The 23,545-nt window shown below is 46.4% G+C and overlaps 2 protein-coding genes across 2 annotated transcripts; both read left to right on the top strand.

Moving 5' to 3' along the window:
* The first annotated feature begins 4,807 nt into the window (after positions 1-4,807).
* Positions 4,808-10,263, top strand: SLC25A53 (solute carrier family 25 member 53). Its single transcript, XM_012553468.3, has 2 exons — positions 4,808-5,004; positions 8,545-10,263. The coding sequence occupies exons 1-2, from the start codon at positions 4,913-4,915 to the stop codon at positions 9,494-9,496; spliced, it is 1,044 nt and encodes a 347-aa protein (XP_012408922.2). The 5' UTR covers positions 4,808-4,912; the 3' UTR covers positions 9,497-10,263.
* A 5,763-nt stretch (positions 10,264-16,026) lies between these two features.
* TMSB15B (thymosin beta 15B) lies at positions 16,027-18,653 on the top strand. The gene is made up of 3 exons (XM_003775033.4): positions 16,027-17,053; positions 17,785-17,889; positions 18,182-18,653. The coding sequence occupies exons 1-3, from the start codon at positions 16,300-16,302 to the stop codon at positions 18,217-18,219; spliced, it is 897 nt and encodes a 298-aa protein (XP_003775081.4). The 5' UTR covers positions 16,027-16,299; the 3' UTR covers positions 18,220-18,653.
* Positions 18,654-23,545: the final 4,892 nt, after the last annotated feature.

Below are 23,545 nucleotides of genomic sequence, written 5' to 3'. Positions count from 1 at the left end.
GAAACAGAGACAAAGAAAGAGACAGACAGACCAAGAGACACAAACAGAAACAGAGACAGAGATGGAGAGAGACAGAGACAGACAGACACAGACAGACACAGAGAGACTCAGACAGACAAAAAGAGGGGGAGAGGGGGAGAGGGAGAATTACAAGATTCCTTCTATAAGATTTATTCAGAGACCCAGAGGTAGCTATGTGGAGTACAGCAGATACAATGCTGGATTTGAAACCAGGAAATCCAGAGTTCATATCTAGCCTCAAATATTAACTAGCTATGTGACCCTCGGTAAGACACTTAATCTCTTTATGACTCAGTTTCCTTGTCAGTAAAATGGGGATCATAAAAGCATCTACCTCTCAGGGTGGTGGTGAGGATAAAATGAAATGATATTTGTACAGCACTTTCAAAACCGTAAAGTATTAGACAAATGCTAGCTATTATTATTGTTGTTATTATTATTATAGCCCCTCAGGGCCCTAGGGGTTCCACCCTGAGGGATCGAGATGTCTTTCTTACGCTGTTGGCTCCCATCCCCATTCTGAGATGTTCCACCCAATATAAACTGCCAGTGCAATGGGCCATGCCAGCACAATAACTGTTCTTGACCAAGTGATTATCACTCCAATATCATTTGCCAGTTGATATCTCTTCAGCATCACTGGTAAGCAATTGTGACAAAATTGCCAGAGAGTCTGCTGACTAGGGACGGCTGCCAATCGCCAATCAATGACACAGAGATAGGAGACTGTAGTTTTGCATTGCTTAAAGCTTAGGCTGCATTACTATTCAGTTAGCACTAGTCCAAACCATTAGACCAGCACATCAACGCTGCTCATTCACCTTCACCCAACTCTCACCTGTGGCTCTATGCACAGTGGTCACACCCCAGTAAACCATCTTGGAGACTGAACCAGACTAAATCAGTAAAATAGGCCTCAGACTCAACAGTGAGTAAGGGGGACGTCTACCCCAAATGGACAAAGACTTCCACCAGCCGAATGGAAGGACGACAATAATTTGTTTTAACGGTCACGAAGGCGGCCGAAGCGGGCGCTGTGGGGTGCGTAGAGCCTGGTCAGACATCGAAGACCCCGAGGTCAACCACCGCTTCCCACTCATTGCCAGTTGTCTTGACTTCTTTGTCTTGCCACTGGACTTTGATGACTCAGAGAGTGAGATTGACAACCTTGTGTGTCGTTTAAATCCAATTTATGAGCAAGTCAAGAAATCCTCCCATAAGGGTCCTCTTGGAAAACAAAGGATGAACAACAAGTAGGGAGACACTGGCGTACTAGAATTGGCTACTTCCTCTTCTGGACTTCTGTTCCTCTGACTTCTGAGTCTTACAAGACCCTGTACCAAAGGAAGGAAAATGCAAATGGGAGGCCTGGTTGGAGGTAGTGGGGGAAGGTTATGGCCCACCCACATCAGCCCTCTAGAGTTCAAGTTATCCCTATTAGGCCTGTGACCAGCAGACAGGAAAAAGTCTGCCGGCCGGAGTCTCTTCTCTGCATTCTCAGTTCTCACAGAGCAGCTCACCAAAAGACCTTCTCTTCACCACATGGTAGGCAGACAGGAAACAGATTATTTGGGTATGCTTTGAAAAGAAGAGCTAGGTCTTTCTATTACATATGATGATGAATTGTAGGGCTCAGCAAACAGCCATAGGAATCCTCTAGACTGGACTGGAAAAAAGTGCACTGGAAAGGTGCTGACTTGTCGACTCCTTATGAGCCCAAATGGTTAGCAAAGGCCAACCTGCAAAATTCACAGCATCCTTCCTCTTCAGCCTTCCTAAGACTTTGATTGACTGTAAAAATATATCCTTTAACAAATCTTATTTGGACACATATATTTTCTGGAGCCAGACTCTTTTTCCTTTATTGGTGTGCATGGTGCGGGCTTGCCATAAAACCACTCCTACATTTAGCAGCAAATGCACCCAAAAAATCTGGATTTGATTGGGGAAAAAAAGGCAAATAAAAGAAATAAACAGCCTTTAGGCACTTTGGAACAGGTGCAGCCTTAATGTTCATGTTAATGTAGAGACACAATGCATATAAGTTATCAGCTTTTAACGGTTAAAAAGGATTTTAATCAATTATTAATAAAGTGAGAGTTCATGCGGCATAGGAGAGCCATGGCATTGGTGGCAAAAATACTTGGGTCCACGCCCTGCTGATGATCCCGAGCAAGTCACATGATCCTGCTTAGGCAATTAAAATGGCAGCCAGACAGAAGGTACTGAACTGCCTCGTAGAGGAAATCAAATATGCAGAATTACAATACGCATTGATCATGGAATCATGGATATATGGAATATGGAAATAACTGAACCTCATTAGGCAGAATAAATGGCACACATACATTCATTAATCTTAGTAACAAAAAATAATCAGCCCTTCCATTAAAATAGGTTTGCAAATTCTTTTGTAATTTTTAGTTGTTAACATGTGAAACATTCGTGATCTTTTTCTCCCACTGGTTTCATTGCAATAAAAAGAGATTTTTCTTTCCTCTCAAATAGTGGATGCATTTCTTTGAAATGTATATCTTTGAAATAGTGGATGTATAATAGTATAGTATAATATAATACTATAATATATATAGTATATATATATAATATAATAGTATAATAGTGAATATCTAGATTATTCATTTGATGGGGACGGGGGCTATTCGTGGAGTACATAGGGGAAGGAAGATGAATACCTTTGAAGTGAACAGAGACAGTAGTATGGAAATTTTTTTCACTTGAAATGAATGTCTTGATGGGATGATTGCAGGTTGTCTGTAAGAAAGGATTCATTTGGGTCACTGTTGATGCTGTATGTATGGGTTTGATATGTACGATAAACAGGAAAAAAATAACCAGGTATACATAACTTGACTCTGAGATGATACAGATGAGGCAGAGTTCATACTATATTTTGTTCCTGTATCAAAACTCTTTTTCCCGTTGTTTTGCAAATGCAACATGAAAAGTGGCAGCCCTACTTCTAGCCCATTAGATTCAATCTTTTCTGAATTGGCGATTACCTTGGTATTTTCCCTAGATCAAACATGCAATTTAGAACAAAATGTTTCTCTGGAAGAAATGAAAACTGCTCTGAAATATAGCCTTAAGGAAAAAGGAACATTCTAGGTGTGATGCAACTGTAAAGACATGGAATGTTCCTCGTAGGACAGAAATCAGCCCTTCCAACAACCAAAATCTTATTATTTCCCTCGTGCAGTTGGGAGACCATATATATATCTTTTAATATTTTTTGAAAATCTGGTGTCAGACCTGGGACAACAGCCATTTCCTCCTTCACTGCTGTCCTAAGATTCAGGGTGCTGTCCCACACATGCCCGGGTAGAAGTGGTTTTAGCCAGTTTGAACCAGCTTAAACTGGTTCAGGCCAGTTTAGACTAGTTATAACTGGTTCAGGCCAGTTTAGAGCAGTCTCAGCTAGTCTAAATTAGTTTTAACTGCTTCAAGTTAGTGTAGACCACTTTAAAGTGGTTCAGGCTAGTTCTGACCACTTTAAATTGATTCAGACTGTAAATTAAGCCAGTTCAGACATAATGAATCGGTTATGTCCAGTTAGAACTGATTTTAACCAGTTTGAACCAGTTTAAACTGGTTCAGGTCAATTTAGACTAGTTTTAACTGCTTTCAGCCAGTTTAGATCAGTCTAAGCCAGTTTAGAATAGCTGTAACTGGTTCAGGCTACTTTAGAGCACTTTAAACTGGTTCAGGTCAGTTTGGACCACTTTAAACTGGTTCAGATGGTGTAAACTAAGCCAGTTCAGACCAGTATAATTCAGTTAAAACATAATGATTTGGTTATCCCCAGGTAGAACTGGCGTTAGCCAATTTGAAGCAGTTTAAACTGGTTCAGGTTAGTTTAGACTACTTTTAACTAGTCCAGGCCAGTTTAGAACTGGTTATGCCCAGTTAGCATTGGTTTTAGCCAGTTTGAACCAGTTTAAACTAGTTCAGGTCGGTTGAGATGAGTTTAACTGCTTGGGGCCAGGCTGAACCACTTTAAACTGTTTCAGACAGCGTAAGCTAAGCCAGTTGAGACATAATGAGTTGGCTCTGCCCAGTTAGAACTGGTTTTAGCCAGTCTGAACCAGTTTAAACTGCTTCAGATCAGGTTCCACTACTTTTTACTGGTTGGAGCCAGTTTGGACTAATTTTAACTAGTTCAGGCAAGTTTAGACCACTTTAAACGGGCTCAGATCACTTTAGACCAAATCAGCCCAGTTTAGAGGCGTAGAAAAGAACTGAGATGTGACTCTGCATGGGTCTCCTCCCTCTCCCCCCAGGTCTGCACCGTTTCTGACGGCTGCTTTTCTGGGGCTGGAGAAGGGAGAGAGCTCAGTCCTCAGCCTCCAGAGCCCCAAAGCGGCATCGGGAGAAGAGAGTCCTTAGTGACCTCTAGTTAGCCAAGGGGGGGGGGGCGGGGCGGGGGGGACCGCGGGCACACTCTGCTAGATGCCCCCGGACGGGAGCGGGCACCCCGGGGAGCCCGGGGCCGGGGGCTTCGGGACCGCGGAAACAGGGCTCGCCGGCCTTTTGCCCCGAGCCTCGGCGCCCGGGGCGCTTGAAGGACTAAGGGACAGACTGCGGGACGCGACGCGCTGCCACTGACCGGCTGGCCAGGACTGCAGCCCCAGCCTGGCGCGTGCCCGCCGCGCCCACCCCAGCCGCAGATCAGGGCGCTGCCTTGGCAAGACAAAGAACATGACGGGCTGACCGAGAAGCCAATGGGAGAGCGGGGAGGAGAGCGGAGGCGGACTCTCCGGCCTCCCCCCCCCCCCCCCTCCCCAGCCTCCTGCCTGGGGTACTTGGTCCAGAACGCGGGAGAAGCAGAGGCGCAGATCTGGCGGAGGGAGGGCCCGCCGTGGCCGCCCGGAGGATGGACGGACGGGAGGAGAGCGCTCCCGCTCCCGTTCTCCCTCCGGGCGGCCGCGGCGGGGACAGCGCTGCAGGGGAGAGGTCCGGGTCAAGGTAAGAGCAGCCGCGCCCCCCCACCCCAGGCTCCAGGCTTGTGGCGCTGGCTCTTTTCACCCTACCCCTCACGGTCATCTCCTGCATCCCTTCCCGACCCGACTATCCTCAACCCCCTCCTATCTCCCAATTCTCCCCATCCCAGCCTGACCCGTCGAATCATCCCCAGTTCTCCGGCTCCCCATTCTCTCCATCCCCATCCCACTATCCCCATCCCCATCCCACTATCCTCATCCCCCCCCATTTTCCCATTCTCCCCATCCCCATCCGACTATCCTCATCCCCATCCGACTATCCTCATCCCCATCCGACTATCCTCATCTCCCGATTTCCCCATTATCTCCATCCCCATCCGACTATCCTTATCCCTCCCCCCATTTCCCCATTATCCCCATCCCCATTCAACTATCCCCATCCGACTAACCTCATCCCCCGATTTCCCCATTAACCCCATCCGCATCCGACTATCCTCATCCCCCCCATTTTCCCATTATCCCCCTCCGACTAACCTCATCCCCCGATTTCCCCATTAATCCCATCTGCCTCCGACTAACCTCATCCCCCGATTTCCCCATTATCCCCGTCCCCATCCGACTATCCTCATCCCCCCCCTTTTCCCATTATCCCCATCCGACTTTCCTCATCCCCCATTTCCCCATTATCCCCGTCCCCATCCGACTATCCTGTTCCCTCCCGTTTCCTCATTATCCCCATTTCTACTTGCCCGTCTTCATTCCCTCACGCTCATTATCCTTGTTCCCATCCCCAAGAGACCAGCTCTATCCTTCCAAATCATGCGTATCCCCATCCCGATTCTTGCCGTATCCCCATTATCCCGATCCCCACTCTTTATTCCTCTCTTCCCCCCCCCCCCCCCCCCCCCCCCCCCCCCCCCCCCCCCCCCCCCCCCCCCTCCCGCCCCTCCCTCCTCCCTCCTCCCTCCGCCCCGTGAGGGCTTCCCAGAGACTTAGGTGTTAGCCTGGGTTCTCCCTATCCAAGCCTCCCGGCCCATCGGTTGGGACCTCGGGCTAATAACAGCTCACCTCATATCTCCCCCATCTTCCTCTGCAATCATCCCCCGCCTCATTCCCATCCCCCCTCAGCTTGACATCCCCATCCCCACTCTGCCATTTCCATCTCCTGCCCCCCATTCGCTGCCCTGCCCCTCCCCATCCGCCCCCGACATCTCCATCCCCACATCAATATTCTCCACCTCCACCTATCCCCACCCCCGCCTTCTCCATCCCCACCCCCACCCCTCCTCGCCCGAGCCCACCATCCCCCACTTATCCGCACCTCCATTCAACCACCCTCACCCACCACACCCCAATTTCTCATCTCTACCGTTAACCCATCCCCCATCCCCATCCGCTCTGCCTTCTCCATCCCCACTCAGCCCTCACGTCGTCACCTTCCCTACTCCGCCATCTTCTCCCCCCCCCATCTCCATCATCTCCATCTCCTTCCCATCTCCATCATCTCCATCATCTCAATTACCCTCATTCCCGTCCCCATCCTTCATCTCCCTCACTTTAAAAAGTAGCAGAGATCCGGCAATCAGAATTGCTTTTCGGAAAAAAAAAAAAAAAAAGAGTTCTCTTTCTAGACTCCTTCCTCCCCTGCTCCCAACCTGCACTAGCTTGGGGGAGGGGAGGAGGAAGCAAAAAGCCAAACCACAGCGCCTGTTGTCTCAGTTTCCTGGCCCCCAAGTACAAAGAGCTTCTGCTTTTCTCTTTGTCTGGTATGGAACTTTTTGCCCCCCTTTTCCCCCGTGGCTGGCCCTGGGTTTCCTAGCGCAGGAGGAGGGGCTTCTCTTCCTAAAAGGAGGGTGGGGGGAACCCAACTGGGAGGTGGGTGGGCTGATGGAGAGTTGGCTGCCCTGCCCTGGTTTGGCTCTCCCAGGGAAGGTGAGTTGGCCTTTGTCTGGAAAACTGCAGAGGCGTGGCACTTGCGCCTTTCCCAAAGGAAGCAGCTGAGGATGCCTTTTCTTGGGGAAGGAGGGAGGGGGGAGGGCTTAAACCAGCCCCTAGACTGCTGGACCTATTGTTCTTGACTCCTCGGGTTTGGGAGATCAGAGACTGGCCGAGAGCCCTCAGCGAGAACGGAGTGGCTCCTTGCCTTCCCCTTTGGGGTCCCCTTTGGGGTGAGGGTCTGAAGTTGGGATGAAGGAAGTTGGATTTCTTATCTTTTTCAGTCGGTGCTGGTAGCTTCATGGATTTCAAGTTGCAAGGGACTTCAAAGGTCATCGAAGCCAGCCCTCTCATTTTACAGAGGAGAACCTGAGTTCAGAGGGCTGAAATTATCTGTCCAAGGTTCCACAAGTTGCGAGTCGGAGCGCTAGGTTTACTGTCTAGGTCTTCTGACTCTCCATCTAAGCTCTTTCCATTGGACCAGAGGCATCCCTCCATCCTTTGTTTCTGCTAAAAGCCAACTTAGAACATGGACCTACAGTCATCTTCAGGAATCTGGGAACACCCAGTCTCGGGTTGGAGTTCCCTGCTCCCCAGTTATTTCTAGCAATCTGTGGCTTGTTCGAGGAGCCCATTAGTACAGAGTCCTACTCACAACAGTTATACGTGCTCAGGGGTCCACTCTGGCTTTTTCACCCTGGCTCGGGGGCACACAAGGCGTTGGTTTGAGAGCTATTGAAAGAAAATAGAACACATTAAGAGTTCTAAGTGGTTCCATTAAAGCAAAGAAGCTCGTTCTACAGAGGGTAGGAGAGTGACTTATCATAAGTGAGACAGAACATCCATTATAATCAGGCTACTGTGTAGATGGCTGGTGCCTTCCAGTCTGAAGGCCTGAGATGCAGCTAGCGCACTAATTAAGAGGCCACATTTGAAGAGCAGCGGATGGAGTTTAATGGTTTGAGGGTCAGCCCCGTCTTCAGTGAAGGGCAATGATGTAATAAGGAAGATCTGCGGGTGAGACAATAAAAAGCTTTGCAGCTTGTGTGGCTGCTAGGGGGCGCACAAAAGACCCGAGTCCGAAGGAGAATGGAGAGAGTTCCGATGGCTAAACAGAGTTTGGTCCATGGTAGGCACCATAGCAATGTCTATTTCCTCCCCTTCCCTCTGCTCACTGCAGACCAGTAGGAAGAGCGATATACATTTTGGCCTCTAGGGACCTGTGTCACAAGGGAAGGGAAGGGAAGGGAAGGGAAATGGCTAGAAATGTTAGCTCAGAAAAGGAGGCTCCTCAAGGTGTTTCCCTGGGGCAACAATTTCGATCGCCAAAGCTTGCCGAGCTCCCCCCTCGTTTTCCTCACTCATGCTTGACCTTCTTTTTAGAAACTAGAGATTTCTTATACTTATTTGAAGTTTTCAAAGAAAAGGCAAGGACAAAGATGAAGGCTCATGATTCTTTTTGAAACGCTGACATCCTATTAGAAAACCTAACAAACTCTCTTTTCTGTCTTGCTTACAGTTTCACGGGTTCTCTTGGAGATTCAGCATCTCTTAAAGTTCAGGAGCTTTGTCTGTAGCCAAACCATTTAACGGCCAATCCGACTCAACTTTCTTTTTCCCTCTTTGTCAGTTATCTCCAGCCCAAGCCTGTGGTTACCAGCATGGAGGAGCAGCCTGAGGTTTCCCACGAAGAACCGGAAGAAGTCAAAACAGAAAAGAGCTCAGAAGACAACCGTTGGCACTCTCAAAGCTACACCCTCGGAGCCATCTCCAGCTTCCTGTCGACATTTGTGACCTTTCCCATCTACAAGCTCGTGTTCCGCCAGCAGATCCATGCCGTGTCTGTGCCGCAGGCCGTCAATCAGCTGCACCAGGAGGGCCCTTGCCGCTTCTACCGAGGAATCTACCCACCCCTTCTGGCCAAGACCCTGCAGGGGACCCTGCTCTTCGGCACCCACAACAACGTGCTCCAATATCTCTCTCCCACCGGACACTCCAGGCTGTGGCAGCGCTGGGTCGCTGGGTCCCTATCAGGGGTAGTGGAAGCTGTAGTGTTGACCCCCTTCGAACGAGTCCAGAATGTGCTTCAAGATGGAAGGAAGGATGCCCGCTTCCCCAGCACCTCCAGCATTCTACAGGAATTCAACTCCTACAGCTTCTGGGAACGGCTAGCCATGGGCTACTATCGAGGCTTCTTTCCTGTCCTTCTGAGAAACAGTCTGGGAAGCGCTCTCTACTTCTCTTTCAAAGATCCCATCCGAGACAGCCTGATGGAACAAGATTTGCCCTCCTGGGTCCCGGCTCTCGTGTCTGGCAGTGTCAATGGGACCCTCACATGTCTACTGCTTTACCCACTCAGTGTCCTAGTTGCCAACATGCAGTCACAGGTAGGTTGGCAGGAAGCACCCGGCCTGCGGGCTTCCGCTCAGGCCGTTTGGGAGGATAGAGGACGAAAGCTGTCTCTGCTCTATCGAGGCGGTTCTTTAGTCATCCTACGTTCCTGTGTGACCTGGGGACTTACCACTGCTATCCATGATTTCTTGCAGGAAAGTAACCGCCCCAAGGTAGAGGAGAGTGACTGAGTAGCCTCAGAGGCATCCCAGAGGGTTTCAGGACTGTGTTCTTATAGCCTGGGTCTACAATAGGCCAAGAACTCACCTCTGGGTCCATTTGCTTCTTCTGGTCTTAGAGAACTAAGAGCAGTCATTCAGTCAGGAGATGAGTTCCCAGCAATTAGATTATCAAATTATTTTATCGTCAGATAGTAATTTCAATATGTCACTTCAGTCACCACTGTGGGTGCTCTCCCCTTGGACCACCAACACAGAACGAAGATTCCCAGCAACTCAGTAGATGGCCTTTCAGATCTACTCTGGCCGAAACAATCAATCACACTGCTGCCAACCTGGTAATGGGCCTCCCCAAACACAGCTAGACTGGTGCTTGAACAACAGACTGCGAGTCTATTGCCGGGTCCCTACCCAAAGCCTTTGGAGCCCGGAGGAGGACCTTGGAAGAGTCTTCGAGAGTTCAGGCCCATTACCACGAAGAGGTAAAAGAGGAAGAGTCCAAGGAAGAGTGACATTAACACCCATGTTCACTTTCTGCTCTCACCAAAGCTTCACGGCATCGATTGGGTCATAGAAGCATTTCACCCTTCTAGCCACAGCGTCAGTTTCCTCATCCCCACCCTGCCCTTGACTTCGGCCCAACTCTCGGGAGCTGCCGGAAAGAAGGCTGTGCTCTGAGGTCTCAAGGATTTTCAAGAAAACCATTGGGAAGAGAGAAAAAACTGCAAGTTTCCTTTCTACTTGCTACAAGTCCAAATAAGGAGCTAGGGGAGCAAAACCCACAGTTTCAAAAGAAGACCCTGGACAATATAACAATCCCTACTCGGAGATAAACAGATCGACCCATTCGACAAACATGCTTTGGGTATCAGCCATTGAGCTGGGGGCTGAGAATACAAAGAGAAAGAAAATAGTCTCTTGACCTGAAGAAGCTTACATGGGGGGAGGGGGGAGGGGGGAGGGGAGGGGAAGCATGGGGGTCGGGGGGTGGGGGGGGGAAGGTAGATAGACAACAAGTATTTGTCATTGGGATCACTTCTCGGGGTTGGCTTCAAGCTGATTGAGATCTAGAAAGAGGTGCCGCTTGTGGGACCTAATGTCCACACTAGGGGTAGAGGCTGGGCACTGAAGGCAGCACAGCCTTTCCAGGCTGGGCTTACTTGAATTGATTGGACCCCAAAGGGACAATCAGGGTTGGAAAGAAGTGTTCACCAGAGGAAATAGTCAGGTTTGGGGGTTTAGAGGGTAAATGAATAAATAGTTGGGGGACATTTTAAAAACTTTCTTTTTTGTAAATGTTGTCATATAAAAGGACATGCAAATAAGACAAGGTAATCTTATTTGCCAAAAACTGTTGGTCTGGAGTCACAATACCTGGGTCCTGTTTCCCAGTGTTCTGCTGCTTTTTACTTGTGGAGCAAATCGTTTCTCAGTTCTGGAGTGGATGACGCCCGAAGTTCTGGCTCTAAATCCACAATTCAGGGATGCCGAGCACTGTTTCCGAAAATGTCATTGTTGCCTTTCATTCTCTCGTCACTCCCTCCTCCCTTCCTTGGGAGAAGAAGATTTCAACAACCACTGCTGACCTAGCAGCCCGCCACGAGCACACAAGCACCACATTCGACATCTGCAGCCTCTCATCTCACAGGCAGCTTTACTAGGAGGACTCTGGCATTGCTGTGTTCCCTATTAAAGCACCCAAGTTTCAACAGGATCCCCAGAAATACCTGTGTACTTCCATCAGGGGAGCACTGCACGTGATGCAGATTGGACACAAAGACACTGGCGATGCTGCATCTGAGGGCCAAGGACTTTGACTAGATCCAGTTTGGTGAGGTGGCCTAAGGACAATGGCATTTAATTCAATCTAATTAATCAGACAAATATCAGTTAAATCCTTTGCTCAGCATCCCTTAGATTACAGAACTGAACTGAAGAACAGTCCCAGGCCGGATCATACCACTTGGACTCCTTCCTGTAAGGAAGAAGGATGGTGTTGGGGAGGAGGGGGCAGAATGGTTGCCAGAATGGGGACAGTGAGGGCAAGAAGGCGCTCGCTCTCACTCTAGTCCCGTTTCTATCAAAAGGGAAGAAGAAACAGGAAGGCAGCAGTGGCTGACAGTCATGATCCCCTCAATGCCAGCAGGAATGGTCTTTTATATTCCATTCTGGTTTCCCTGGGACAGAGGGCATCGTGACTGCTGGCCAGAGGGCAGATCAGTGGCAAGCAGTTGCAGAAATGGACACTTACACTTGGTGTCTTCAGAAAGGGGAAGGGCAGGGTGGTCCTGGAAACAATAAGGGGGTCCTGCTAAACTGCTTGTCCTGAGTCATGAGAGTGCTGCTCTAGGTCTGGGAGGGAGGGAGGGAGGGAGGGAGGAAGGGAGGGAGGGGTTTCAATTTCAATTTCAACAACCTGACTGAAAGAACCTGGGATTGGGTGGGAGAAAAAGAGACTTGGTTTTAGTCCATGCTTTTTAAAGATACCCTCTAGAAAATGAGGGATTTAAACAAAAGTCCTCTCTGAGGCCCCTTCCGGCTCTAAAATCTATGTTGAATGGATGAAAATTAAGTTCTCTTAACTCCCGCTTTTGCTCAAGCTCAATTTCCATAAGACTTAAATAAGCTTTGCTCTGTAACCTTGGCTAAAGTCACCCCCCCTCCCATTTTCTCTTTAAAAATGAATGACTTGGACTAGAATCAAGGGCTCCCAACGTATTGTCTATGGCCTTGATTTTTTTTTAATGTTGTGACAACTGTAAGTAGGTATCATTGGTTTCCTTTGTAATCACTTGTTACATTGCACGCATTTAACAACTTTATTCTGCCACCACAGGCTTCACTACAGCACTAAAGGGGAAAGACTTACCTAGGAAATCAGCTCTCGGTGCCCTTCCAGATCTGGCCTTCCAGATCCATGATTTGGGGACGCCACCGAAAGCTCTTTTACCGCAAGCATCTGCCTATTTGTTGGGTTACCATTTCACATTCCACTGCCAATCTCCATTAAAATCAGGCTTTTAGAACTGACCTTATAATTGACAATTCTGGGAGGTGAATCACTGATTCAGAAACAGTATTTGTACTCTGGACTTGTCGATTCTAAGGTAAGTGCTCTAGCTACTCAGTGATGCTACCTCTCTGGTGCTTAGTTAAAATGTCAAGCCACCAAATGACCCATTTCTTGTTGAGGGAGTTTCTTGGTATACCTGAGGTAGTATGTTCTAGGAACGTCACAGTCCCTCAGATTATCATTTTGACCTCAACCTTCCCTCAGACCCACGTGGAGACAGGGCCCTGATTGCATCCAAGAGCCACCCCCACCCCAGATCACTAACCCTATTTCCAGCACATACACATAGTCCAGTCATCATCTCAGGATACATCATCTGTGGAGGGATACTCCCTGCCACTATCATTAAAAAAGCTTCTCATCACCAAATCCTTAACATCAAATCCTTAGACAAAAGCTTAGCATCATCGAAGGAGGTGGTTTTATCAGTAGAAATGGCACTAAGGAAGGTGTATTACCACCTGCTTTGCCATTGCACCCTAACATCACCGGTCCTTTCCATCTGCCCTACTGTCGAAACCCCCTCTACATGTTGTCTCCCCTGATTAAAATATGAGTTACACAAAAGCAGGGAGTGCTCTGCTTTTTATATTTCCAAAGCACAATGCTTGGAACATAGTAAGTGCTTAATAGAAGTTTTGCATTCATTCATTCATGAATTATTTTCTCAATCATTCAGTCCCTCATTCCAGGAATTGCTAAGCTCTCTTCCAGCTCTGACAATCTAGGAATCTACTGTTTTGCTTTTAAATCCCCAGTGCTTAGCACAGTGTCTGGTATCTAGTTGGCGCTCCTACTAAATACTTATTGATTGTAGTCACAGCTTTCCCAGGGGTAAATTTCTACCTTTCAATTTAACTTCTTTACAATAGGCACTGGGTGGTGCTGTTATAGAAAGGTTTCCACCTTGAGTTTGGATGATTGTGTTAAGGTTTTTTTTTTTTTTTTGTTTTATTTTTTTTTTTTTTAACAGGTGCTATTCCTTTCCTTGTGGAAGAAGAAATACCCCATTCCCTGATCTCATTTCACAATCTCACACGGCATGGCGATCAGGCTTTTATTTTTCATTACATTTTATTGTCTTTCAACTAGCATTTATTTTTTCCCCTGAAGGCTCCCCTAAAAAGATGAAAAAAAAAAGCCCTCCTAACAAACATTCGATCAAGCAAAACAGATTCCTATATTGTCTGTGTCCAAAAATGTGTGTCCCATTCTGCATTTTCAGCCAATCACCTCTCTCAGGAAGTGGGTGGGTAGCCTACTTTGTCACAGGTGCTCTAGAATCACGGTCGGGTCAGTCATGAATTCATTCAAAATGTTCATTCTTCCAGTGTTGATCTATTTTAAATAGTTCTCCTATTTACGCATGTCACTGCGCATCAGTAGTTCATACGACTTCCCAGATCCCTCTGATGCCATCCCTTTCATCATTTCTTAGACACAATAGTATTCCATTACATTCATATACCATTTGTTCAACCTTCCTCAGTAGGTGGCTGCCCCTTTAGCTTGCAGTTTGTGGGCACACACCAAAAAAAACTGCCATAAGTATCTTTGTACATTTAGGATCTTTTCCTCCGTGGAGTTCAATTGCTGAGGAATGGCAAGTTGGTAAGCCAGCATGTGACAAGAGCAGACTTTTGGTCTCAGATCCCTTTGGCCACGTGGTAAGGTATATGGGCCTCTTTTCAGAAAAAGGTTTTTAAATGCTTACCAAAAAAGATGGGGTATTACAAAGGAAACCAATTATATTGAAATACAGTTACCCATAGTTTTTTTTTTCCCAGTTCCTAGACAGTAGGTTAAGAAGCTGTGACACTGTGACTGAAATCCCAAGTGTGTAGATGTGTGGTTTGTGGATGGGGAGCCCCATCTCCCGCATCCTAGCTCCCAGGCTCCCTACTGTACTACCCAGTTTGAAGCCAGATTTTGCCTAGCAGAGAGATCCTGTGAGATCACTTCCATCCAGGGACAGTTCAGTGAGGAGCTCATTTGGGGGTGCAGAAGTAGTGGGTCACCTGGAAGCGTATGCTTTTCACGAATTATAATCATCCTTGCAAATAACAGGTTGGTGGACAGAGTTTTCAAGGGCTCAGAGCCTAGGAAATCTGTGTTCAAGTCCTGATTCTCAAAACTTGCTAGCTCTGTGATCACTGGCAAATCCTTTAAACTTTTTAGGGCTCTTCAGAGTCTCTTAGGCTATTAGAGATAAACTGTGTTTGGGATCAGAAGTTGCCTACAGGGATGAAATCACAGGTCCTACTTTTAAAGAAAAGTTTTGAGAATTTAATGGGGTTTCTTAATTGTTGCTTTGCAGCCATGCTTTTAAAATTTCTACAGGGACAAAGCACCCCCATCCCAGCTATAAATGCCAGAGGGGTCTAGATTTGTATTAAAAGAGAGATGGTTTCTAGCAATGGGAAGGCAAGAGTCCTCTGCTCTCAGCAGACCTCATCCTGAGTAGTGTAGTTCAGTTCTAGGAAAGACCACGAGAGGCCGGATAGTGTCCGTGCAAGAGGCCTCCAGGATAGCGAAGGGGACCTGGGGAGTTTAGCTAAAGGAAGACTCGCTGGGAGTCGAGAGTAGTTGTGCCAAACCGGGATGGAGGAAGCTGCAGAGAAGCCAGGAAAAAGCTCCCCGGTCTGAGCTGCCTCCAAGTGTACTGGGCTTGTCTCTGAGTAAGCAGGTTCTTCCTCGCTGGAGGTCTCCATGCTGGCTGACAGGATTATGGAAGATGTGGCTTGGGCTAGGATGTGGATTGTGCATGGGGGACTGTAGGGTGCCTGGAAGCTTTGTATGTTGAGGAAATAGGAGAGGAGTTGGGGGCGAGGGGTGGCGGTGCAGGGGCCGGGGCACTAGAGTGGCTCGGGAGCTCGGGACGGGGGCACAGGCAGTACGTGAGCTTTGGGGGCGTCATCAGGTCTCTGGGGACCTCAGTTGCCTCTTCTATGTAAGGAGGAGGTTGGACTATGTAGGGGTGGTGTCTGAGGTCCCTTCCAGCTCAGAATCCGGAACCCTCTGTCCTATGTGAAGGGCTTTTAGAAGACGATGGGGGCAGGAGGAAGGGGGACTAGGGAGAGTGTGGAGCTGGCCTTAAACCTGCCGGGAACCAAAATGGCTCCTGGATGCTGACAGAAATGGGGGTGGGCAGGAAGGTTCATGGGAGGAGGGGTGGCAGATAAGTCTGTCCCAGGCAGGGCCTCGCCCCCCCCCCCCCCCAGCCTAGTGTCCAGGGGCACCCGAGCTGGGGGAGGCTCGCCAGCTCGGCAAGTGGAAAGGCGAAAATATTCCGGGGACCCCCGCTGCGCTAGAAGGTGCCTGCTGGCTTCAGCTCCGCCTCTCCTGAACCTGCCCTAGCTCCCACTATCTCCTCCAGTAACTCCGACACCAACAGCGGGAACAACGGCAGCAGCAGCAACAGTGTAACAGTAACAGCGGGCACGCCCAGCACCCAGCGTAAAAGGTGAGTTGGACTGCGCCGCCGCACGCTTAGACCTCCGTTGGCGCCCTACTCCCCGACCCGCTCTGCGTTCTCACCCCCTCCCCACCCGACGTCACCGCCGTTGCTTAGCGCCTGCGCCCTGGGTAACGTTCGGGAAACAGTAGCGCGCGCCTCGTTCACCTTAGCGTCGTTTGCTCAGTGAGGCTAGCGTCTTGTTCGCATCGTGGTCGCTATCGCCTTCACGTGCAGGCAGACGTATCGCTGAGCTTGTGCCTACGGTCAGAGGGCCCACTGACCAATATGCAAGCCGGTGAACCCATGTCGGGGCCAGCTCCGGTGCCCAAAGCCGAAGAAGCCCCGGGGGAGCCCAAGCCAGACCAAGAGCAGCCAAAGCCCGGCTTCGGGGCCGAGACCGAGACCGGGGCCAAGGCCCAGACCGGGGCCAAGGCCGAGACCGCGGCCGTAGCCGAGCCCGAGACCGAGGCCGAGCCCGAGGCCGAGACCGAGACCGAGGCGGAGGCGGAGACCGAGACCGAGACCGAGGCCGAGGCCAGAGCCGAGGCCGAGGCCAGTACCAAGGCCGAGGCCGAGGCCAGTACCAAGGCCGAGGCCGGTACCAAGGCCAAGGCCAAGACCGGTACCAAAGCCGAGTTCAAGAGTGGGGCCAGGCCCAAGCCCAGGGCCTGGGCCGGCATCGATACCGGGGCCAAGGGCGGAGCTAAGGCCAGGGCCGAGGCTAGAGCCAGAGTCGAGGCCCTGGCGGCCCGCATGTTGCAGACCACAAGGCTCACCGCCCCTTCCTCCCAGCACCGAGCTAAGGTGGAGCAACCCAGCTGGGGTGGGCCCGGGCAGGGCCGTACCGGGAGGAGGCGTGAGAGCCGGCTGGTCCCCTCCATTGACGGGGCCTTTAGAATGGCTTTCCCTGGGGAGGAGAGTATTCCCGGGGGCTGCTTCTCATCTAGCTCTTCCTTTTGGGGCCATCTCCTCATGGATCGCCCCCCCACTGGTGAGCAAAGCCCACCGGAGACCGCGGTTCCTGTCAGCGATCCCAACAGTGAGTACCCCCCTTTTGGGAGTCCCTTCCCCTCAATTAGCGCCATTCCCCAACCGTCCTCTCTGGGGCCCTCTGCTCTCCTTGGGATTATCCCTCTTCCCTCTCCCCCTGCGGCCGCCATTTTCTGGGTCCTCGTGGGCGAGGGGGTGGGGTGTGGCTAGGCAGGCGCCATCTTGCTGGTTGGCCGTTAAAGCAGCTCCCTAGAGCCCCTTGCTGAGCATCGTGTGCGCTATGGTGGCTGTTCCTTGGGAACAAGAACATGGCGGGCGCCCCCACCCACCCACCGGGCTCTAGTCCTGTAGGGAGGTGGGTTTACACCCTGGAGAAACCCCCGGGCTTTTTACCTTCCCTAGGGTCTGGAACGCTCCTTTCCTGGCCCAGTCTTTTTTTTTTTTTTTTTTTTTTTTTTTTTTTCCCGCCCAGTCTTTTTCAAAGAACAAGGCGCATTTCTAACGCGAAAGACGGAATCTAGTTTAGCAGCTTATAAAGCGTGAGCCCAGCCTCCCAAAAAGGCTGAAAGAAACGGGTTCTTTAACCTCTTCTTGCTTTGGCGTTCTAAATTGCCAAGGAGAACTAATTGGAGTGGGGGGGCGGGGGGATGAGGGTTTGTCTAACCGCCATTTTCTCTGCTTCCTTTGAAGAATTGACGACTGGCTTTAAGGAGTCCTGGGAAATGTCCAGCCCCCTTCTCTCTGCCAGGTAAGAATAAAAGATTTTTTTCTGTTTTTCAGCCAAAACCAGTGACAAACCAGACCTCTCTGAAGTGAAAACTTTTGACAAGAGAAAGCTGAGAAAGACCACCACGGTGGAGAAGAATACTCTTCCTTCTAAGGAAAGTAAGTCATTTAGGGTTACACGATCACATTGGCGGTGGCGCCATAAAAGTCATGCCTTCCCAAATGAATCAGTGAACCCGAAATGCCAAGTCTCCCACTTCCCCGGGATCTGGGATTCCAAAAGCTAGGAACTCTACTTGCTGCCCCAAATCCTCTTCCCCGTGTGGCTCACATAAAAACTTGAGAAATTTAGTCAACGGCAAGACAAAAGCCTAACACCAAGTTTGTTGATCTCCAGGAAATTTGACCTTCTTTCTTTTTTACATTTCCTAATTCTGTTATTTTCTTTCAGCCATCGAACAGGAGAAGGAACTTGACAAGTCTTCCTAGGGATGGGGCGTCCCTTCCCAGCAACAGAATCGAGTGCTTCCAGAGTTTATTGTTTCGCCTTTAAAAGTCTTTCTTTGCTTAGTTGTTCAGTCTCTTAGGCTGCTTCCATCTCTTTACCCTATGTTACCCAAGCATCCCTCATCCTGTGCTTATCTGAAGAAGGTGATGATTCACGAAAGGAAAATAAAGAAAGGTGTTAACAGCAAAAGCGTTAACGAAGAAAGCTTGTGAATGTTGCAGACCATTTATCATATATTAGGCTTCTGCCTCATTTCACCTCCTTCCCTCCCTCTCCCCACCCCTCTTCATTTTCTGTAAATTGCTTATAGGGTAACTAGTGAATTTTTCCTTGCCTTTACGATTATTACACTTTCTTCTATACTTAATATGATATCTGGCAAGAAATAAACGTTATGTATGCATTGTGATGGAAATCTTGTTGTGATTCATTTCATATTTTTTGCTTTTAACTCGTCTTTTGGAGCCTTCACAAGGTGGGGGGCAGGGGAGAAGTATAATTTAAAAGGTTTTATTAATTACATATAATTACATTTATTTTTATACTTTACATATAATTATCTAATAAAATATGTAATAATTATATATTAATAAGTTTAGCATTCACTGATTAAATAGTAATAAAAATAAATTAATAAAATTAAATTTAAATAAGAATCCATTAAAAGATAAAACAATAAAAATTAAATAGATTAAAAGAATTAAAACAATAAAAATAAAATCTAAATAAATAAAAATCAATTAAAACAATTAAAATCAATGAAAATCAATTAAAATACAACAATAAAAATAAAATTCAATTAAAAGACAACAAAAATACAATAAATAAAAATCAAAAGAAAACAATAAAAACAGAATTAAAATAAAAATCAATTAAAATAATTAAAACAATAAAAATAAAATGAAATTCAATTAAAATAAATAAAACAAAAATAAAATTAACATAAATAAAAGCAATTAAAATAAAACAATAAAAACAAAATTGAAATAAATAAAATTCAATTTAAATAATTAAAACAATAAAAATAAAATTAGAATAAATAAAAATCAATTAAAATTAAACAATAAAAAAATAAATAAGAATCAATTAAAATAATTAACACAAAAATAAAATAAAATTAAATATAAATCAATCAAAATAAAACAAAAACAAAATTAAAATAAATAAAAATCAATTAAAATAAGTAGAACAATAAAAATAAAGAAAATTCAATTAAAATAATTAAAACAAAAATAAAATTAACAAAAAACAATTAAAATAAAACAAAAACAAAATTAAAATAAATAAAATTCAATTAAAATAATTAAAATAAAAATAAAATAAATAAAAATCAATTAAAATAAAACAATAAGAAAATTACAATAAATAAAAATCAAATTAAAATAAAACAATAAAAACAATTGAAATAAAATTCAGTTAAAATAATTAAAACAATAAAAATAAAATAAAAATCAATTAAAATAAAACAATAAAAAATTAAAATAGATGAAAATCAATTAAAATAGAACAATAGAAACAAAATTAAAATAAATAAAAATCAATTAAAATAATTAAAACAATAAAAATAAAATTCAATTCAATTAAAATAATTAAAACAATAAAAATAAAATTAAAATTAATAAAAAATTAAAATAGAATAAATTAATAAATATAAACTTATTATATAAAGTATATGAATAATTTTAAAATGATAAAATAAATTAGATAAGTTTTAAAGCCCCCCTCCATTAGCTATGTACTCACAGAAACCAAGATATTGTGTATGCTCAAGAAGGTCACATTTTAACTGAGGAGAAAACACATAAAGAAGTATTCTTTTTTTTTTTTTTTTTTTTTTTTTTTTTTTTTTTTTTTTTTTTTTTGCTGAGGCAATTGGGGTTAATTGATTTGCCCAGGGTCACACAGCCAGGAAATATTAAGTGTCTGAGGCCCCATTTGAACTCAGGTCCTCCTGACTTCAGGGCTGGTGCTCTAAGGAAGGGTTCATTTTCAAAGCAGTTGGGAAGGCCAGGAAATACTTTGGTTCTGAAAAGGAAAACATGGGAACCTGACAAAAACCCTGAGGACCCAGAGGATAGTAGAACCAAGGGACAGGATAGGATGGGACAGTGGGATGCTTCCACCTAAGGGACAGAGGGTCTGTATCCAGCAGGTGCTGGGCTTCCTGCTTTTTCATGGTAACAGATTCATAGCTGGAAGGAACCTTATAGGCCATTGACTCCAACCTCTTTATTTTATAGAGGAGGAAACAGGCATAAAAAGGGTGATATCATACAGGTAGGAAGTTTAGATCTGAACCAACTTTTCCTGATATGAAGTCCAGCACCATCCCCTCCCTACATCACACTAGCCTGATTGAGTTGTCTGCCAGATTGAAAACAAGGCCATGCGCTTTGTTTATAATTATGTTGGAGTGACCATTCCTTGCAGCAGATGAGTGTCCCCTTCTCCCACCCCAGTGTGAAATAATGAAGGGGTTGCCTAAAACTTTCCTAAAGTAGACTCCACTTAATCCAAAGCTAACTAATGAGGCCTCAGTGTAGAAAATTAATAAAATAAAATTTTCACATCAAATTGATTTTCACATCAAATAGGGTACTTCTAGCAAACAAGTCAGGCGGGGCCCTCAGATCCTGAGGGTTAGTATAAGAAAATGAGGTGTGTTGTTAAGCTTGCACAAGCAACACTTGTCATTTCTTCTTCTGTGTTCTCATTCAGGCCTGGGCCACTAGCGGATGCTTAAGGAATACTTAGGCCAGGAGTTCTTTACCCTTTCTGTGTTATAAGGAACCCTTTGGCAAGCAGTCTAGTGAAGCCAGATTTCTTGCTCTGAAGAATTAAAAAAAATAATTGAGGGAAATCCCGTCACTCGTTTTCCCATTCAAGTTCACAGAACCTTTGGAATCCATCTATCCCCCTGGTTAGGAACCCCTGGTTTTTGACCTTTTTGTGTGTATTGGGTTGCATGACACTATTGGTATCAATACCAATATATATACTATTGTACAGAATATACTCTAGGTACAGAATATAGGCTAGTGGAGGCCTATATACGGAACCCAGCAGTTTACTATCATTGAAATAAAATTGGATGTGACAGCTGTGTCACCACTGAAAGCACATCAAAGTCTAGGCAGAGAGAAGTGAGGCTATTTTTTTGAGCTTTTGCACATTTTTCCTGAGGAAGAAAGTCCCCTGAAGCAGGTAGAAAAGATGTTTTCTTCTTTCTATCATCAAGTCCCTCTAGTGTTTCATTAGCTCCCATTTGGAAAATAAGAACACTAAGCTTGAGTTAGCCAAAATCAAACTACCAGGGTGCTTTTATTTGAGGCCTTCCTTTGATCATCTGGCTTACAGAGGTAGCTACAAGGAGGACACTGGGAATTAGGTGTTTCTGGGGCCTACACTGGCCCCCAAGCCATGGCAGCTCAGCCAGGGAGCCAGAGATCTGGGGAGCCACAGACACGGGGAGGGAGGGGAAGAGGAAGTCAGAACCCAAGTGTGCTTCAGGATCTGTATCAGTTTTGCCACAATCACAGAAGCACATTTATCTTATTGCTCCACCAGGCAAATTGATTTTAGGGACGATCCATAATCTCTATTAGACAGCAAATGTGTTTAACTGTCATTTATGTATTGGTCCATTCATTGCCAGCATTTAGAGATGCGACCTCAAGTTACTGAGGACGGAAAAGGGGCCAGAAATCAGGAAGAGACAATGTTAATTAATCCAAACGATCAGCAAAGCCAGTTAAGATTTCTGGCCCATCTTACCATTGCTAAAAGGGCTGACATCTTCATATTGCTTCATAATCTACATGCCTTGTGGAGGGCATTGAAATCCAGTTGAAGACAAAACAGTCTCAGAGTCTGTGTCGTTGGAGGTCGCGTGTGGGTGAGAGAAAGCAGGCACCAAACTTGGTAAACTCCAAAGCACTTTCTGACAGACCCAGCGGGAGTCTACTGGCACCATTGCTGGTCTCCCTTGGGAAGAACCCGTCCTTTTGTCTTGGCTCTTTGCTCTGAGAGTTGAGGGCCGAGTAGGCTTCCTCCAGGCCCTGCGATGCACCATCTCTTGGCTGCTAGTAGTAGGCTGAGATTTGAGGGTGGTGGAACAAGATCAGTTCCTGGTGAGATGCCAGTCAGACCTCCTGCCGGGCACCTTCTTGGGTTTTGCAGGGGGTCATTAAAAAATCTGTTTGGTGCTGGGAGTGTCTTAGCGTGGGGGCTCTAAGAAATATAGGCAAATGATTCCCATGCCTAGCCAAGCCCAGCTCCCAGCTTCCAGATTTGATCCAGGGTTGTTTAGCCCCCTCCATGGCCCCAGATGACTCTTGAAAGGGGCATTCTTTGGGTGGCAGATGGTCCAGAGGGCAGGGGTGATGACACAAAAGCTGTCATTGCTTGCTCACCAGGGTTCTAGAACAACGTGGCAATTTTACTGATATCCTTTGGTTCTCTCATTTCCCTTTCAGTGTCTACACCTTCCCAAACCAGGTAATAATCTCACTTAGGAAATAATAAAAAAGAGAAAGTTCAGCAAAACCAATCAGCGTATCAAAAAAGTCTAACGTCAAAGGCAAAGCACCAGGGGGTGGGGGGACAGGAAAGGGTCATTTAATGTCTCATCTTTGGGACCAAGGGTGGACATTATGATTTCCCAGGATGCAGTATGCAATTTCAATTATTTCATTGTTCTTTTCATTTTGAAAGTCAGTTTTTCACACACACACCCACACACACACATACACGCCCCTTTGTGGCTAGTAAACAGAGGTGAAAGCTAGGTCAATTTGGCTGCTTGAAACAAGTTTTTAGTCCCATGACCTTAGTGTGACTGCTGTTGTTGCATACCAGAGTATGTGGGGGCTTGTTACTTACTTGTAGAGCTCTTTAACCTTTGCCTCAGCAGAATAACAGGGCTAGACCAGAACATAGAGGTGGGGGTGGGAGACACAGATCCCATCCCCCAAACTTCTCTCTTTTCCTTCAGGAATTGCTATGACCTAGGAAGCACTTCTCTGGGATCACGGGCAAGCAAGAGTGCCAACTCATGTTCCTCCTACCGGCTCCTCAGTGAAGTACAGATATTTCCAACAGGGCCTGTTCCCCAGGGAAACAATAAAAATGGTAATAACTGATACTTCCATAGTGCTTTAAAGTTTGTAAAGCACTTTATCTCATCATATAGTTAAACAATTTAAATCCACCAGTATTTATTAAGTGCCTACTATGTGCCAGGCAATGGGGATAAAAAGACAGAATCAAATCCCCCAAAATTCCTGATTTGAAGAAGCTCATCCAATG

Source organism: Sarcophilus harrisii, chromosome X, assembly GCF_902635505.1.
Source record: "Sarcophilus harrisii chromosome X, mSarHar1.11, whole genome shotgun sequence".
Lineage (NCBI taxonomy): Eukaryota > Metazoa > Chordata > Mammalia > Dasyuromorphia > Dasyuridae > Sarcophilus > Sarcophilus harrisii.
This window is presented reverse-complemented; position numbering and strand designations above follow the sequence as displayed.